Source organism: Lepisosteus platostomus, chromosome 13, assembly GCF_059453375.1.
Source record: "Lepisosteus platostomus isolate fLepPlt1 chromosome 13, fLepPlt1.hap1, whole genome shotgun sequence".
NCBI classification, from domain to species: Eukaryota; Metazoa; Chordata; class Actinopteri; order Semionotiformes; family Lepisosteidae; genus Lepisosteus; species Lepisosteus platostomus.
In genome coordinates, this window is record NC_142623.1 from 19,889,710 (window position 1) to 19,907,805 (window position 18,096).

The 18,096-nt window shown below is 37.1% G+C and overlaps 2 protein-coding genes across 2 annotated transcripts in view; one reads left to right on the plus strand and one right to left on the minus strand.

The window, feature by feature from the left end:
• Positions 1-2,053: 2,053 nt before the first annotated feature.
• On the plus strand, positions 2,054-10,829 carry LOC148650191 (tumor necrosis factor ligand superfamily member 14-like). Its single transcript, XM_088603761.1, has 4 exons — positions 2,054-2,379; positions 7,464-7,515; positions 8,030-8,095; positions 10,398-10,829. Exons 1-4 carry the CDS (start codon positions 2,176-2,178, stop codon positions 10,808-10,810), a joined length of 735 nt encoding a protein of 244 aa, XP_088459887.1. The 5' UTR covers positions 2,054-2,175; the 3' UTR covers positions 10,811-10,829.
• Positions 10,830-11,355: 526 nt separating this feature from the next.
• The window catches only part of LOC148650192 (dynamin-2), a 99,674-nt gene continuing 92,933 nt past the window's right edge, over positions 11,356-18,096 (minus strand). The window contains exon 23 of the mRNA XM_088603751.1: positions 11,356-13,344. Coding sequence (XP_088459877.1) covers positions 13,302-13,344 — 43 coding nt within the window. The 3' untranslated portion in view covers positions 11,356-13,301. The remainder of the gene's footprint in view (positions 13,345-18,096) is intronic.

Sequence of the window (18,096 nt, forward strand, 5' to 3'; positions counted from 1 at the left end):
CCCAGCTTATCTGTATGGTTTATCAGCCTGTATGTTTCCAGCATCTTTGCTGCACATTCTATGTAATAATTCTTTAATAACAAAGATAGGTAGTACTAGAAGCATTACCTTCATATTACCACAAAATAAACTGACAAGGCAAAACAGCTTGTTTGGTTTTAAAGACCCTCAGATATTTTTCCTCATAGGAAAAATTATTTGCATTGCAGCTGAGGGAAAACGTATCAGAAAAAAATTGCGAAACTATAGCGTATACCTATGAGGAATTATATGCAAAACCGGTTTTTGACTACTGAACAAAATCCAAAATTTCAGTCAATTTCACATTCAAATAGTTACAACCGTAGCTGAACAGTTTGTGCCCTTTGACTTTCCTTCTGTTAGCGTAGCTTTTTCACCACCTTGTGGTAAAATCAAGAATAAACAGAATGCCTAAAGCACTCTCCTGCATTACTTAATCCTTTTGATTTTCCAATTGCATAGGTATGCCTTCAGTTGTTGTAATTTAATATTTACAAAACATTTTTTCTGTACTATGAAAAGAAAAAATGAAGATACTGGACAAAACAAACTATTCATGTTAAACTGATGTTTTTTGAAGATCATGAAACTGCTCGGAGATTGTATTATCAAGAATATTGAAAACATTCGGTAACAATAATGTAATGGTATCTATCCTCAATGTTTTAATCAATGTCAGCTTTTTAAGTGTTGGATGGTGGAAACTATATATTCAGACTAATTATTTTAGAACAACGGAGATGCCACCATCTAAAATACACCCTGGAATTTGTGGCATCATGGTGCTGTATCAGCTCACCCTGTTCTAGCAGATTAACAAATCCTAGAGGGAGAAAATTAGATATCAGATAAAACAATGACTTTTTTTCCTGCAGCTGACATCTTCTGTGTGTCTGTTTAAGCAAACTTTAAAGTGTGCCTTCTTCGCCTGGTTTAAGCACATGTATTTGCACATGTGTTTTGTGGGATCTGTTAAAGCACTAATGCTTACAACCCAAGAGACCTTACACTGTAGCTGTCAACATTTAATTTTCAAATCTCTCCCATGGTTTAATCACACATATACCATTCATTTATATTCTCAAGTAATAAATCTGGGTTTTGTTATATTTCACTTTTTTAGCTCTGTGAGGCACAAATGACAGGAAAAAAGTGTGAACTGGATGGGGCTATTAACAAGAAAAAGAAAAAGCTTGTAGCAATGAATATTTCAGTGACAGAGTGGTGCTTCCTAATGAAGATGGCTGTGAGCTTTCTGTTTTATCTATAAAATGTACACACAAAGGAGATTTGCGCTTTCCTTCTTTGCATCTCCCACAAACAGAACAGTTGACCATAATAAACTCCCTTAGTCAGGTTTCAAGGGGACAAATAGAGAATAATTCCGTGCTGAATTCCATGCTAAAGCAGAAAGAAGAAACAGAATATTTTGGCTGTTGAGCCATCTTCCAGTGACACTCTATGAAGGCTCATCAGCTGAGATGCTGTGTCAGCATGGAATAAATCTCTACTTGTTCCTTTGTAGCAACCTCATACAGTTGCAGACTCCCATTCAAACCTAAGGAATTCAACCTAACAAGATCCGGTCAACGACAACAAGAGAAAAAGGATGTACCTCCTGGGCATAATAAGGAACAAGTAACTAACATTGGTCTGGTGAGGAAGTAGCAGTCCCGAGCTTTATGCAGGATTCCCGAACAGAGAGTTTCAGAATTATGTGGAAGTACATGATAAATTTGATTCAATTCAATGACAGATGAAAGACGTGCAGTTTTGGAGTAAGTTATTTTGATTTGTTTAAATATCACTGCTCTGGCCCCGCATGTCCACACAGTCTCTAATCAGACTCGGGAGGGACAGGGACAAATCTGTAAAGCCTCTGGGGAAGAGAAAGACAAAACAAAAACCTTGACTCAGTTATTCTGTTTGTTGTTTTCTTTTCAAAAAGACAACTGTAACTACACTTGCTGTTGGAATTTGCCCCTTCAGTTCTTTGCCAGCTTCAAAGTAACATCAGTTTCTAAGGACACCTTTCTGTACTCAGAGCATTTTGCCTCTTGTGAACGGCTTTGTTACTGCCAGCTTTGGGAGGTCCAGTGGCCTTCTTCTCTCAAGAAGGTCTTACTTATTGGTTCAACAAATCCATGTGAAGCAATGGCTGACCCCAGTGTGGTTTATCCTTCAGTTTTTGTGGTGGATGGGAAGACCAGTGCAAGTCTGGATCCCCAGAAAAGACGGACAGGGATGGCACAGACGCTCCTCTTTGTGCTGCTGACCATGGTGCTGCTTGGCATACTGATTGAGGGTTATTTCATCTTCCAGCTGTGGACAAGAAACTCTCTAAGTACTGCCTGCAGTGTCTGGATTGGCATCAAGGGCTGAACTAACACTCTTTTAAACGGGACCCATTTTAACCTTTTGCCAAGAATCTAAACAATATCATAAGTCAAGTTAATAGGGTCCATTTCAATCAATTTTTTTTGTTCTAGAGAAAAACGTAGTTAAAAACCTGAAAGTGAACAGTAAAGACTAAATGTACAAATAGAATAAGATGCATATAAGAAATGGTCTTTATAATGGGACATATGCTTCTGTCAAGATTTCTGCAGTATACAGTAAATTGTGCTACAACTTGACATTTATAGGGCTGCTTTTCAAAGCATTTTGTTACTCTCCATTTTCTGAAAGTGGCAGCAAAATTGTTAAAGGGCAAATCTCTTGCAATTAAATGTTGTAGACATCGGAACAAAATGCCAAAGTTTTCACTCTTAAACATGATATTCTGAAAAGTGTTGCACTAGAGCATGCACTGGAAAGTTGTTCCGTCTATGCTAGAAAAAATGATAAAATGGATAAAACATTGAAGATTTATAAAGTTTAATTACAGTATGTGTACTTTTCATATGAACATTTAAAATGTCTAGATGCTGGAAAGCTTAAATAATCATTTTCTTAAAGGGGAATGGCTTTTATATGATTTTTGGAAACCATAAAAGCTCTCATAGCATTTTTTTTTATATAGTTAAACGGGTTAACAGCTAAACAGCTCTGTAAATCTATGTTGTACTGCAGAGGGACATTGTACAATGCAATTGGCAATAATCTGGTTTTACTGTAAGAGGTCAGATCTTCCTGCAGAAGAGATTTTATGGTAGCTATGGTAGACAATTATAATCCTTTATCTGTCTACATCCAGGTAGACAGCGTGACAAAAGACAAAAAAAAGGAATTTGAGTAGGTTAACATACTATTAATACGTATTAGAAATGCATTTTAAATTTCAAATGGTCAAAATCCAAAATTAAGGACAACACCAGAATGTGTGTATGCCAGAATTTATTATTAAAGAAATGTGGAGAATTTTGAATGCCCACGTTTTTGGTACATTAGGTTATGCTACAATAGATTTATTAGACATGTTTCACAGACTGGGATTAAAAAGACTGCACTAGCTAAACCAGTAGGAAATTCCCATGGTCTGTGTGCAAATCCTCTTTGATAGTCTATCTATATTCGTAAAGAGAGTTACACTGGGTATTGATATCCTCAGTTAACTAGGTTTGGCTGCGTTAGTATTCATCTAAGCAGGTAGGGAACTGCTCACATTAGCTAAAGCTGTGCATTGCATGTCCAACAACTGGTATAGCACAAGACTTAGGTGTCCATCAAGCACTGTTAGTCATATTGTTAATCATTTCCTGTCACTGACCACTATTAGTTACCAATCTATTGCTCATTATCCATTATTTCTGTTAATAAACAGCACAGCATCAAGTATGGTGCACTCTGCCATTCACAAACTCAATGATGAACCCCTCAAGAAATGTCTTACAAAGGTGGTTGATGATTGTTATGAAATGTGATGTATATGCTAACACAAAAAATGAATCAGCCTAATGTCCAGCATGGAATGCACGTAATTTAGAACATACCTTAACTACAAACATATTACAGTCAAAATACAGTGCCTTGCGAAAGTATTCGGCCCCCTTGAACTTTTCAACCTTTTGCCACATTTCAGGCTTCAAACATAAAGATATAAATTTTTTATTTTATGTGAAGAATCACCAACAAGTGGGACACAATTGTGAAGTGGAACGAAATCTATTGGATTTTTGAAACTTTTTTAACTAATAAAAAAATGAAAAGTGGGGCGTGCAAAATTATTCGGCCCCCTTGCGTTAATACTTTGTAGAGCCACCTTTTGCTGCGATTACAGCTGCAAGTCGCTTGGGGTATGTCTCTATCAGTTTTGCACATCGAGAGACTGAAATTCTTGCCCATTCTTCCTTGCAAAACAGCTCGAGCTCAGTGAGGTTGGATGGAGAGCGTTTGTGAACAGCAGTTTTCAGCTCTTTCCACAGATTCTCGATTGGATTCAGGTCTGGACTTTGACTTGGCCATTCAAACACCTGGATACGTTTATTTGTGAACCATTCCTTTGTAGATTTTGCTGTATGTTTGGGATCATTGTCTTGTTGGAAGATAAATCTCCGTCCCAGTTTCAGGTCTTTTGCAGACTCCAACAGGTTTTCATCCAGAATGGTCCTGTATTTGGCTGCATCCATCTTCCCCTCAATTTTAACCATCTTCCCTGTCCCTGCTGAAGAAAAGCAGGCCCAAACCATGATGCTGCCACCACCATGTTTGACAGTGGGGATGGTGTGTTGAGGGTGATGAGCTGTGTTGCTTTTACGCCAAACATATCGTTTTGCATTGTGGCCAAAAAGTTCGATTTTGGTTTCATCTGACCAGAGCACCTTCTTCCACATGTTTGGGGTGTCTCCCAGGTGGCTTGTGGCAAACTTTAGACGAGACTTTTTATGGATATCTTTGAGAAATGGCTTTCTTCTTGCCACTCTTCCATAAAGGCCAGATTTGTGCAGTGTAAGACTGATTGTTGTCCTATGGACAGACTCTCCCACCTCAGCTGTAGTTCTCTGCAGTTCATCCAGAGTGATCATGGGCCTCTTGGCTGCATCTCTGATCAGTCTTCTCCTTGTCTGAGCTGAAAGTTTAGAGGGACGGCCAGGTCTTGGTAGATTTGCAGTGGTCTGATACTCCTTCCATTTCAAGATGATCGCTTGCACAGTGCTCCTTGGGATGTTTGAAGCTTGGGAAATCTTTTTGTATCCAAATCCGGCTTTAAACTTCTCCACAACAGTATTACGGACCTGCCTGGTGTGTTCCTTGGTCTTCATGATGCTCTCTGCGCTTTCAACAGAACCTTGAGACTATCACAGAGCAGGTGCATTTATACAGAGACTTGATTACACACAGGTGGATTCTATTTATCACCATCAGTCATTTAGGACAACATTGGATCATTCAGAGATCCTCGCTGAACTTCTGGAGTGAGTTTGCTGCACTGAAAGTAAAGGGGCCGAATAATTTTGCACGCCCCACTTTTCATTTTTTTATTAGTTAAAAAAGTTTCAAAAATCCAATAGATTTCGTTCCACTTCACAATTGTGTCCCACTTGTTGGTGATTCTTCACATAAAATAAAAAATTTATATCTTTATGTTTGAAGCCTGAAATGTGGCAAAAGGTTGAAAAGTTCAAGGGGGCCGAATACTTTCGCAAGGCACTGTACATGGGGCATTAATGCATTTAGTTTCCACAGAGCTGTGATGGTTTTTTACACCGGCTTTTCAAAGAACCATTTTGAAAGAGGAAAATGTTCGCTTGTTCCCCTTTGTAAAAACATGTTGCTGGTCTGTTTCTAGGGTCATACTTTGGCTCATTGTTCAGTGACCATACACCGCCGTGTCCCAGCATGTGCTCTTATTTTCTGTTCCTTCGTTTTTCTGATGGAACTTTGTGACTCAAAGCTTAACCTCACTTTCCTTTACTCACTTGTGCTTGTGACAGAGGAGTTTGTCACAGGGTACAGATAGCACAGAAAATACAACATCATACACCTTCCATTGAGTGGTTGCTAGATAAGTTCCTGAGGGTGCACACTCAGGGCCTGACTAGTAACTGCTATTACTTAATTTCATATACATTCACATACATAAAAATACCTAATTTCACATACATTCAAATACTTAAACACAGGTGTGAGTGAGTATTGTGGTGTGAATGGAGAGCGCTCTCAAAATGGATGTTACTCACTGTTCGTTTGGTGTCAGTACTTCTGGGGTGAGTCAGCCTATGGTGGTCTCAAAAGGCCAAACCTAACCCCAGTTCTCAAGGGTTATTTATGGAAAGGGGAAAAACCACTTTGAAGTAGAGAAATGGTTTGCTCCAGAGGGGGAGGGGCTTACAAGCTATTTAAGCTGGCTCATCAGCTCAAGAGCCAGTTGCCGGTTACCTTTATTTGGATAATTAGTTTTGTTTTTGTTTTCTGGTGTGGGGGACTGGGAGCACTGTAAATAGACTGCGCTTGTTTGCTTGGGTGCTTTTGCGGTGGAGCCAGTTTAGAAAAAACTGATCTACTTTGGCCTTGCTCAGGCCATTGTGTGACAGTGCTGTTCTGTAGTAGACTGACCGCCCCTATGACAGCAGGTCCTTTCATAATTTCATCATGTGCTCCTAAAAAATAATCTTGATTTTGCTCACCCCCCAAAAAATGTTTCAGTAATTTGTAGAACCTTTTTTTCATTTTCCCTTTTCTTGTTTTGTAAAGCATTTGGAAATGCAAGTGGTACAGAGATTCTGTTTGAAAGAAAAAACATTTTGTTCTGCAATGCTGTTTGATCTAGCTGGGAGATGGTTATCTACATAATTCAATCAGCTCCTAGCTTTTTTACTCACTTTTGTTACCTTCCTGCCTTTATCGAGAGTCATGTTAAGGAAACATTAACTATAAGGCTCACATTTCAATAAACAAGTTCCTTACCATGTTTATAGACAGACAATATAGCACAGGAGCAAATAGCAGCTAAGGACGGTAGAATATCTTGAAAATATATTCAATTTCAATTAATCTCTGCCTGAATATATTAAAAGTTGTTTTGATATTCTCCCTATTAGGTTAGTGTGTGAGGCCATGAATTTGAGGATGCCAGGTATTTTGTTATTTCCCGTTTCCCAATATTAGGACAGTCAGGATGCTGCTGTGCTGTGCTGTGGATGTCTATAAAAAAACTGTAGGTCTTATAGGTCTGTAAAATTCTGACTTCAATGTCTGATGGGAAGTGAAGAGAATCAGTCAAACCTACACAAGCAACACTACTTGTTGCTCCAACTCTGGTTGTTACATAATTCTTCGGTTGTCACCTAAGACTGTTGCTTTGTCACTTTTTGTGATGGAGTTTCTCATCTGGACCACTAAGTGTTAGATAACGTTAATGTAGTGGTGTCTGAGCCTGCTCTGCATGTCTGTACATAAATTAGACTTCCCACCTACTAGTTTGTTTCCTGAAAAGCTTCATTCATTGTAGTTGGAACTCTAAGCGCAGAGAAATATAATCCTAGCCTTTTTTTTTTTTACAGGAAAAAGATAAGATCAGCTTCAACAAAAACAGTCTTCAAATGTCCATCCAAGGTAAGTGTTATTTAAGATCATTAAATGTAAAAACAAGTTGAAGAGAAGATATATCAATTAAGAAGTTGTATCAAGGTTTTCTTAACTGCATAAAAATGAAAACGTAGTCAAAAACCTTTTTACTTAGAATTCCAATGTATTCTTATGGTCATTTAAATATTCCACTTCATATGTGCTGAGCTGGAGGTGAGGATTATAACCTACTGTCCTCATAATAAGGTTTTGGAGAGATGTATATGGTAAAAATGCACTTTGCTTCTTGACTGAAATGAATTGTTTTAGAATCAGAATCAGCCTTCCACAGTAGAAGATTATGATTAAGTCTAACATGGGAAAAATTAATCTTTTAAAATATTTTTAACCACCTTCCATGCCATACATACAGTATATGAATATGTTCAATGTGAGATCCATGTTATTTTCTTTCAGAGCATTCAGTTTTCAGGTTATGTTATACAGGATTCAGACTTAATATTCAATTTATTAGCAATTTATTTTTCTCTTTTTGATACAGATGAAAATGAAATAAAATCAATCCAAGCTGAATGGGATCAGAAAAAGCCCAAAGCTAATGTTACAGGTAAGAGTGGTAAATTAGATTAGTAAATTAGATTAATGAGCTGATAAATACTGGAACTCTGAGTTTTGTTAAATTGTGCTGAAGACGTTTAGGATATATTTGTTAAATGCGCATGTGAATGACATTTAAAAACTTTGACTCCACACTATGCCGATGACCTGGTTATCAGAGCAGAATACAGGCCTGCCTGAGTCCTTTTCTCTGAGTGCTAAAACTGAGAGAGAGTCCATGTGCTGTCAGAATCACAGCCAGCAGGTGTTTGGTTTGCTTTTCCAGATCTCACTAACACTTTGCACAGGGGCGATTGTGGGTGACTAAGCCCCCCCTGCCTTGAAGTGCGAAGATGTGTCACTATGACCTGAGTTATAGACAGACTCAGCCTTCTAAGCGTGAGACACATTTGTCCTTTATATACCAACCCTATCACCAATCCAGAGCTTTAACCTGTGTTTATAAATAACTATGTTGCTGATATACAAAACGCCAAAGGCCCATACTTTAAAAACCACAGGCTGAGCTGACATTTCAGCTTCTGCAGTATGTAGTTGTAGCGCAGGTGGGCTACCCATACATTTTCCACGTGGAACCAACCCCCTCTCATACTCAATGGAAATGTAGCTCAAGAATGAACATTTAAATCTGGATGTATTTCGTGAAGACAGCCCTGATTTTGGAAACACCCTGAACATGCTGAAATTTAAATCTGGCGTGGATACTTTTGTTAGGGTGACACTGCCTTCCATTGCAGGTCTGCATATACTGTACAGTACTGTACTGCTGCGTCTCTGTTTCAAAAATATTTTTAAAATGCAGTATTAAAAATTGTTTGTCATGATGTGTGGCTTATACAGTATGTCTTCTAAGATGATAGCAGTAGGGTTTTTTTCAATTAAGAGTTGAAGCTTTTTGGTTATCATATATTAATAAATTATTTATAACAGCATTATTAAACAGGGATCAAAATTTAATGAAAGGTACACTAAAGATTATATGATTCTATTGTTGAGCACATAATACATAAGTTGATAAGATAAGAAATAAGTAGTAATATATCACTAAATTTAAGATCTTAACTATTAGAAGTGTAATAGGTATATAAATGTTATATTGTCACTACTCTAGGGAATTCATGCTGATTTTGTTCACTGTATTATAACATTTATATACTATTATATTATAGTATATAACTATATATAGTATATAGTATTATATATAATAATTTGTTACATTTTAATAGGTTTTTTAAATGAAGTTGAAAAGATTTTTGCAGCAGTTGAAAAGCTGACCCATTTTTTCAGTCTCCAAATAAAATCCTGCTGGAGATCTTAAATGATACCTGCATGAAACAATACAATACAACATTTTCTCTAATGTATTCTGTCTCTTGCAAGATTTGTAACTACATTTTTACATATTTTAGAAATATTCCATCAGATGCTACTGACTAGTGAATTTAGTTTAGTTGCCCAATGGTCCATAATCAAGTCAATGAGATAATATGAATTATAAATTAAGTCAAGTTAAAATTATAAACAACAGTGCTAAGTCCTAATTTAGAAAAGTTTGTTGGTCACAATGACAAAATTAACATTTCTGTGCAGAAAAAGAGTGCTTAAAAAGTGCTGGAATCTGGAATCGGGTGTTTAATTCTCACACTGGGTAATCTAAAGCACTGGAAAATATTAAAAGTTACTGATTAAGTTAAACTTTTAAACCAGTGGACTATTTTTAGATTAATTATGATTCAACGTAAGAATACAATTAGAAACTATAATAGTGTGCATTTCAGGACTAAAAATTTAGAACATCTCACAGAATAGCCACACAAAGGCTGCAAACTATCAAGAAGTAGTTCATTCTACTTAAAAGAAAAGGTGAAAGGAAAAATGCAATGTTTTAACTGTACAGCAGTCTTCAGATGTGAGGGCTCACACTATACGCACCACTGATCAACTCTGACAGTTACTCAAAATTTAAGGTCAATTTACTCTGAAACAGAAATTTCAGTTACAATTAGCAAATAATTGTAATGCAGTAATTAAGGAATAATGCATTTATTACTTTTAGGCCTCTCTTTAAAAGATTAGGAAATATTGGAAAAAAATTAAATAGCATTAGTTAAGTACAACACCATTAGAATCTAAATCAGATCAACCTTTATTTTTAAAACTTTAGCTGTGTTCATTTAACACTTACTGAAAGGATATATTGTAGTTATGAAGCACATTATGTAAACAGATGGTCTAGATCTAGGAAAGGATTCATTGTCAGAGTAACAGTTTGGATGCTTCTTGTTTTCCAGGCTGTAACTGCAATGCCAGTAAAGAAGGAAAGATGTTCTGGGAGTCTGTGAATGGAGATGCCTTCTCACATGCGATAGACTACAAAGATGGTTCCTTGGTCATCAAGACTGAAGGCTATTACTTCATTTACTCAAAAATCTTTAATGGTCAACTGGATTGTAAAACCTCAGCCAAAGGAACTTTTAAGCACAGTGTTTACAAGTCAACACAGTGGTTTCCTGGAGACCTGGAGCTCATGAGCTCCAAGAGGTACCACTGCAGAAATGATAAAGAAGACATGTTAGACATTAGCTTTCTGGGAGGAATCTATCATCTCAAAGAAGGGGACCAGATTTTTGTTAAAGTGAATGAAAAAATTGTTATCCGGCTGCAATCTACCTCTCAAAACTTCTTTGGAGCTTTTCTGATATAATATTGTGCCTCCTTATTCATGCCTGTACAACAGCCATATGAGCAGCTGATAAAATTATCTCTGCTTCTCTTAGTTCAGAACTACCTTAAAGTTTCAAAAAGCAGAGTTGAGTAGTTTATACCTACTTATGGACTGGACAGGAGCTCGTGGTGGTTACACAGTTTTTCCCTGATTCATGGTTCCACGTGAATTCTAAAGAAATCGATTGCACTGACTTTGTGAAGCCCATTGAATATTGTACAGAAGACCACTTAGTACAGTACTGAATCATGTACTATGGTTTCTAAAGCTGACCTAAGGTGTAATCAAGTTTTTATCTGTGTATGTGATTAATTATAAATTGGAAAAATTGTATTTGTTACTCTTGTTATTTTACTATTATTACTGTGTGCAACCTAAATTTTAAATTATTCTAAAAATATATTTTTGGCACCACCTTTAAAACATGTAATAATCCAATCACACCTTCAGCGTCCACAGACACTGATCCCAGAAAGCAAACCGTTAAAATGAATTTATAAACACTTAAAAATTGTTGTGGACTATTTTTTTTTTAATTGTAACAGGATAAGACTTTATTGAAAACAAATAATTACATTCATTTTTTTACAAGTTATCATTTAAAATAGGGAATATTAGAGACAATGTGGAATGGCACTGCAGTTTTGTTTTTAAAAAGTGAAACCCAGGCAAATATAAAGACCCCAGGGCATTTAACATGTTTAAACAGGCTTCTCTAACAGACAACCTGGTACTGTTCAGATCACCTGAGCTAATGAGCCGAACTGTAAACGTAGTTTGGTGTACAAAAGCAAGCTTGCAACAGGCATATCTGTACAGTGATGGTGTAAATAATGGAAAATTTCATTCTAATTACTGTTTTGTAATATGAATGTGCCGGCATATTTTAATACGAAACACGTGGTATGAAATTTCTAGCTGTGCTCCCCAGGAATGTTTAAAATATAGATTTTGAGCTACAGTACATTGCAATTGTCTCTATTCATTCTTTGACAGCATGAGGCTGTTTTACAAGATCGATACCGTACCAGTGTGTTTCTTAACTCCAGCCATACAAGAAGAAAACATTCAACAGCAAAAAGAAGGTTTGTCATCAGTGTGCGAATAAACTTTTGATGCCAATTCAGCTTTGATAAAGTTAGTTTGAGCTGGTGTGACCTGAGCAGAGTTTAAACAATTGAACAATTGTATGACTCTTAATTACAACACTAGTTTACAAACATCCAGAGAATGTATAATGAAAATTATTTAGCATTAAAATTAACTAAATGTGTTCTTAATTGTTGTATTATAAGGTATATCCGGTAACACAAAATTTGCAGTAACTCATTTGTAGTTATTTGTGTGACAAATCATTTGGACAAAAAAAATCCCTGTACGATATCATACCCTCAGCTGTCTACCGAGTATAGTATTTCGATTAATAAAACAATGAGGAAAAATGACCTAGATAAGAAGTAAGAGTTTTTAGAAAAAATACCAGTTGGTGTACAAAAGCTGTTAGATTTACATTACAAACTTTTCTCTAAGCTATTTAATTGCTTGGAAATCCATCTTGTGCCAGTTTTGAAAGAACATCTCAAAATAGAATAAACAATTATCATCTCCTAAACCTCAGATTCACTAACATCATTTCACAATGACTGGTAAAATAAAAATAATTTGCAAATGCAGGCTTCTAAGCAAGATATTTTACTGTTCTTCACCTAATTGTGTTCCCATTTAACACAAACTAATTACATTAGAATCATTTAGCTGAGGAAATCACAGAGTTGAAATATAAACAATGTGTTTTCAGCATGTAAAAAGCAGCTGTCTTCACCAGCAGAAAAGTAAAAAAGGCCTTCATTTGATCAATAAAAAACTGGAATATAGTCTTAAAAAGATTCTTACTACTTAGGGTTAGATTAGAAAACAAAATTGGAAATCACATCTTTAGGAATTGATGATGTAACAACTGCTGGATTATGGCTCTGCAGGACCAGGGTCACAGGGATGTTTTTTTCTGAATTGTGCAAATTACTCATTTAATTAATTTCCTGTATAGGCAGAAGTTTGTCCATAAGATGTGAAAACTCTTCTGCTCTCTTAAGGTAAAGAACTGAAAATTTTACTGCTAATATTTGATTGATTTTCATAACCCAACATCTCCTATCGCATGCTTGTTCCCAATATAAAACTGCATACGTTGTTTTAATCTATGTTGATAAATTATTTGTGCTATCCTTAAGATGTTTCTTGAATTCTATTGCTAGACCTTATTGTTAAATAAAGCATGAATAACTTGGCGTTTGTGAAAGCTATGTGATTACAGAGTGTGAAGGCTGATCTCTCACAGTTGGAATGTGAAGGATCATATCTGAGTGGGAGTCTGAGGGATGATATCTTGGATTTGCAGCATGAAGGATGATCTCTTAAAGATAAAGAGTGTGAGGGATGATCTTCAGAGATGGAGTGTCCAATCTTCTGTTCATCTGGGGTTTGGTCTAGAAGGTATGTTTGGAGGAAGGCGTCTAAAAACAAAGAAAAGCACAATAAATAGACTTAGACTAGGCAGATTTCTAGAGAAATGTTGTCTGAAAATGTCTCCATCATGGAGGGGACATCAGTCCAATGCAGAGCTTGCACACACAGAAACATAACAGACACATGTTTGTGAACACACATTTGTGAAGGACAACAGGACCACCTCAATAAAACGCACAATGGCAAAAACTGGCCACCGAGAAAACATGCAGACTCGACATAGAAGGTGTGATCCCCAAGTATCCAAGAACTGTGAGAGTAGTGTAAACTACCATATTACCATTTGCATATTTACCGTTGTACTAATACATAATACCGGGTGTAAGGAGAACCTTAAACATGGGTACTGGAACATTTGACCTTAGGATTCAAATGTTGCTTGATAAGTCAACTTTGAGAACCTTTTGAGCACTCTGAGACAGTGCTCAACTATCAGACAATGCATACATCCTGGGAAGAGTGATGCTTAAAGGAAAAGTTTAATTATCTACACAAACTATTTTAAATGCAGGCAGTAAAACATAAACTATAAATATAAAGATGGAAATTCTGAGCTAGAAGAGACTGCTCACAAACAAAACTAGGGTGCTGACATTGACATGTCATTTACATCAATTACGCAATGTGAGGGAGCAATTAACAAGGCAAACCGAAGGTTAGGATACATACTGTAATTAAAAGCAAAGAACTTAAATTAAGGGATGTTATGTTAAAATTGTACAACACACTATCGTTTAGAAGGCCTAAGATTATTTAGATTATTATTAGTGCAATTTTGGTCACCCTGTCACAGAAAAGCTATTGTTACTCTGGAATCAGTCCAGAGAAAAGCAAAACAAAGAAAAGAAAATAAATTCTGGGGCTTAAGAGAATGTCCTACACTGACAGACTGAAGTACTGAGAAAGTCAATCCAACGTATTTGATAAGAATGAGCAACGAAACATGAACCAGAAGGCGCAAGCGGAAACTATGTGGAAGTGCATTTCAAACTCAGAACAGAGTGGTGGTGGGAGTCTGGAGCAAGCTTCCCAGTCATGTTACCGAAGCCGATACCCCGGCTTCTTTCAGGAAACAGCTGGATGAAATCGTGGGACTTCCTTTCTAACCTTTCTTCTCACCTGTACGACTGCTGTGGGGTCATCTTCTAAACTAAGCTCTCTGATAACATCAGCTTCTTAAACTCTTAAAGGCTGGAGATTTTTAAAGAGAGCAAGTGAAGGTTTTCTCGACCTCCAATATGCCACCAGAAAAACTGTGATAGTGCTTGAATGAACACCCCGATTTTGACGATAAAAATCTCATGTTAGGCTTTACAACCAGGAAGGAATAAATAATATAATGTAAGAGGTTACCTACATGACCATGCTAACCATGCTAGGATAACCCCAGTAGTCCTTGGGCTAGTTCAATTTTTTAAAGCTATACCAGCTTAGATTTCTTTCTTTCTCACAAGATACAATTCCATATTTCAGAATGATTTTATATATGCACACCTCATTCCACAAACCATTTCATGAAAATCTGCTTACCTTTGAGCATTTATTGAAAGAGAATTTAAAGACAATTAAACTCCTTTTCTGGAACGTGATTCACAAAATGAATAGGCTTTATTTCTGTATGATTTCAGTGGAGAGAGAATATATACTTTGCAGTATATCTAAGTAAGAAGGTCTGTTTTGCATGACCACATTACTGCATATTAATGCCCATGATGAACTGAGTCTTCATATGGCTTTAGGTTGTTTATTTTCATTGTTTTTTTTACTAAATATAAAAGAAGCCATTTTTTATAAATCATTAGCAAAAAATGAATACAGACTGAAACACATTCATGCCTGCTATTATAGCTATTATTATTTTGTCAGACATATAATAATTAATAATAATATTACACAGTATAATTAATACTATTTCATTTGACAAAGGTGTAGCTGTTACATTATACATGGATTTATACAGGAAAAGACTCATCACTCAGTTTTTTGTCTGGATGTCTTTCAGGGGGCATGAGAAGTTAGAAATTACAAATCGACCAAGACTGCCACTGTGAATTCATTTAAGCAGAAGGAGGGGTGCTTTGTCATAGTTCCTGTCAGCATTCACAGTCTAATCATATTTTCAATGTCTATGGTGATATCTCACGGTTGCAAATACCTAGATCAAAGTTAACAAGACAGGCATTTGCATTTTTCTTTCACAGAGAACACCATTTTGCACACACACAAATGCTATTATTATTATCATTATTATATATTATATATATTTTTGAACCATTTCTGCCAGTTCAGGGTTCCATGTGAGTCGGAGCCTATCTTGGCAAGCAATGGACACAAGATGGGGTACACCTGTCAGAAGGGACGCCGGTCTATCACAGAGCACACACAGACACAGACACTCTCAGCTGGTCCAGTTTTACTAAAAGCCTGAACCTACTAGTATATTTTGGGCTCTGAGAGGAAACCCATAGAAACACCAGGAGAACATACAAACTCACAGACACACAGACTGCATCCCAGGAATTTAACCCAGGGCCCCAGTGTTGAGTCACCTTATTATTATTTTTATTATTACTAATGTGGCTTGTGCTTTAAACCGATGCAATTTCTTATTCTTCACACAGGGACCTTGGTTGGGTTTGCTGGAGCAGCAAGAGGACAGCAGCAGTGAATCTCTGGTCAGGGTTTCATAGCCCTAGGTTCTAGTCTGGGGGCCTCCAGCTCTGCTCCTGGACAGCCACTAAGTCACATCAAGTCCTAAGGACCTCTAACAAGGCAAGTGTGGCCAATTAAAGGGGAACTGTAATGCTATTTCGGGGCTATAAAGAATCTATATCCTACGATTCAAAACAAGGCAACAAAACTTCCAGTGATGTAAAGCGACCCTATTACATTGTAAATAAGCAAGCATGTGAACACATCTCTTTTTTCTCGCTGTCGCCTGTGGAAAGATCATGGCGTTGTGACAAAATGGAGACCATACAATAGTCCACGATTTTGTGCTTAATTCAGAATTCGTAAAATTTTGCAATTCTGTCAATTCATTTGTTACCAAAACGAAAATAACCAGTCTAAGAATTTTTTAAGCAGGTGATATGCCATTTTATGTTAAATATAAATGATTTAGAATCAAAAAAGAATTATCCTTCAATCTTCTATGACCAAATTTTTGGTGAATTGGAAGATTACTTGCTTATTGAATTGATAACAGCTGCTGCCAATCTTCAGATACAGGTGGTCTGGATTCTCCACTGGACCCCTGGACAGACTGGACTGGGGCTCTGCAGGACCAGGGTCAGAGACCCCAGCTCTATTCCACATTGCTGCCCCAAAAAACCACATTAGACTGACACATATACTGTATATTGACAACTCACTGGGTAGATGCATTTTAAAAAGTCAACTTAAAGCTGAAACAAGAGTCATTTTGCATTTAGTATACAAAATGTTTTATTGTTTTCTCCTTTGTAGTCTTCTGTCATCTTTATGTTTATGACTGTGAATTTCTGTTTACTGTAACAAGTACACAAGAGTACTGTAAAAAGAAATTATTGAGCTGCCAAGAGGGGGGTGACATTTTTCTCTTACCTTTACATAATGTGAGTCAGTAGCAACAAATTCCAATTCAATGTGGAAATCAGTTTTTGATAAGATGACAGTAACATATGAATAATGTGGAGAGTGAACCTCACTCACTGTACTGCAGAAAACCAAGTCTGAGGGTTCCGCACATCATGTAAAACTGACAAATTTGAACATTTTAGACATATTTAATGGGCAGACCAGTGGTTAGCATTACTGCCTTGCAGCACTGGGGCCCTGGGTTCAATTCCAGGCCTGGGGTGCCATCTGTGTGGTTTGTAGATTCTCCCTGTTGTTGTGTGGGTTTCCTCCCACAGTCCAGAGACATTCGGGTAGGTTAATTGGCTTCTGGGAAAACTGGCCTTGAAGTGAGCATGTGTGTGTGTGTCTATGTGCCTTGTGATGGACTGGCCTCCTGTTCAGGGTGGACCCTGGTTTGCCCCCCATTACTTGCTGGGATAGGCGTCAGCTCCTCTGTGACACTGAATTGGAAGAAAATTGATGGATGGACACAAAGTGTCTGAAACACAAGATCTTATAGAGAGATCAGAGTGCATGTACAGAGGTTTGTGAAGCTAGATGTTTCTGCATTTCGTCTGGCAGAAAAGGGTTTTTCTGGTCTCTGTGGATTGGTACGAGTGCAGGGTTTCATTGCAACTCAGTTCTTTATGAAGTAAACCAGTTATTACTGCCCTGTTTGCTCCAATTTCTCTCCCAGTTCCTTATGAAATGATGCTTTCAAGGGACATAGAAAACCTGCAGATACACCAGACCTCCGAGACCAGGCATGGACACAATGGTAACTCATGTGAAAGTCTGGTTTTCCCACTCCTGTATCAGGCAACAGATGATCTATACATGTGCCTTGAAAAATGTAGGGAGCTTGAATTTGTTGGAGATTTCAAACTTTTTCTTATCCACTTAACAACATTGACATATTTAGGTGGGTAGCTGCGTCAGCATGCATAGGCTGCAAAGGAACAAGTAATAGGTTTATTCCATACTGAAAAAAAGAAGAAAGAGAATACAACGTTTCAGCCGTGGAGCCTTCTTCAGGTGTGTGTCTTCACACCTGAAGAAGGCTCCACGCCCGAAACGTTGTGTTCTCTTTCTTCTTTTTTTCAGCATGGAATAAACCTATTGACATATTTAGACAATTT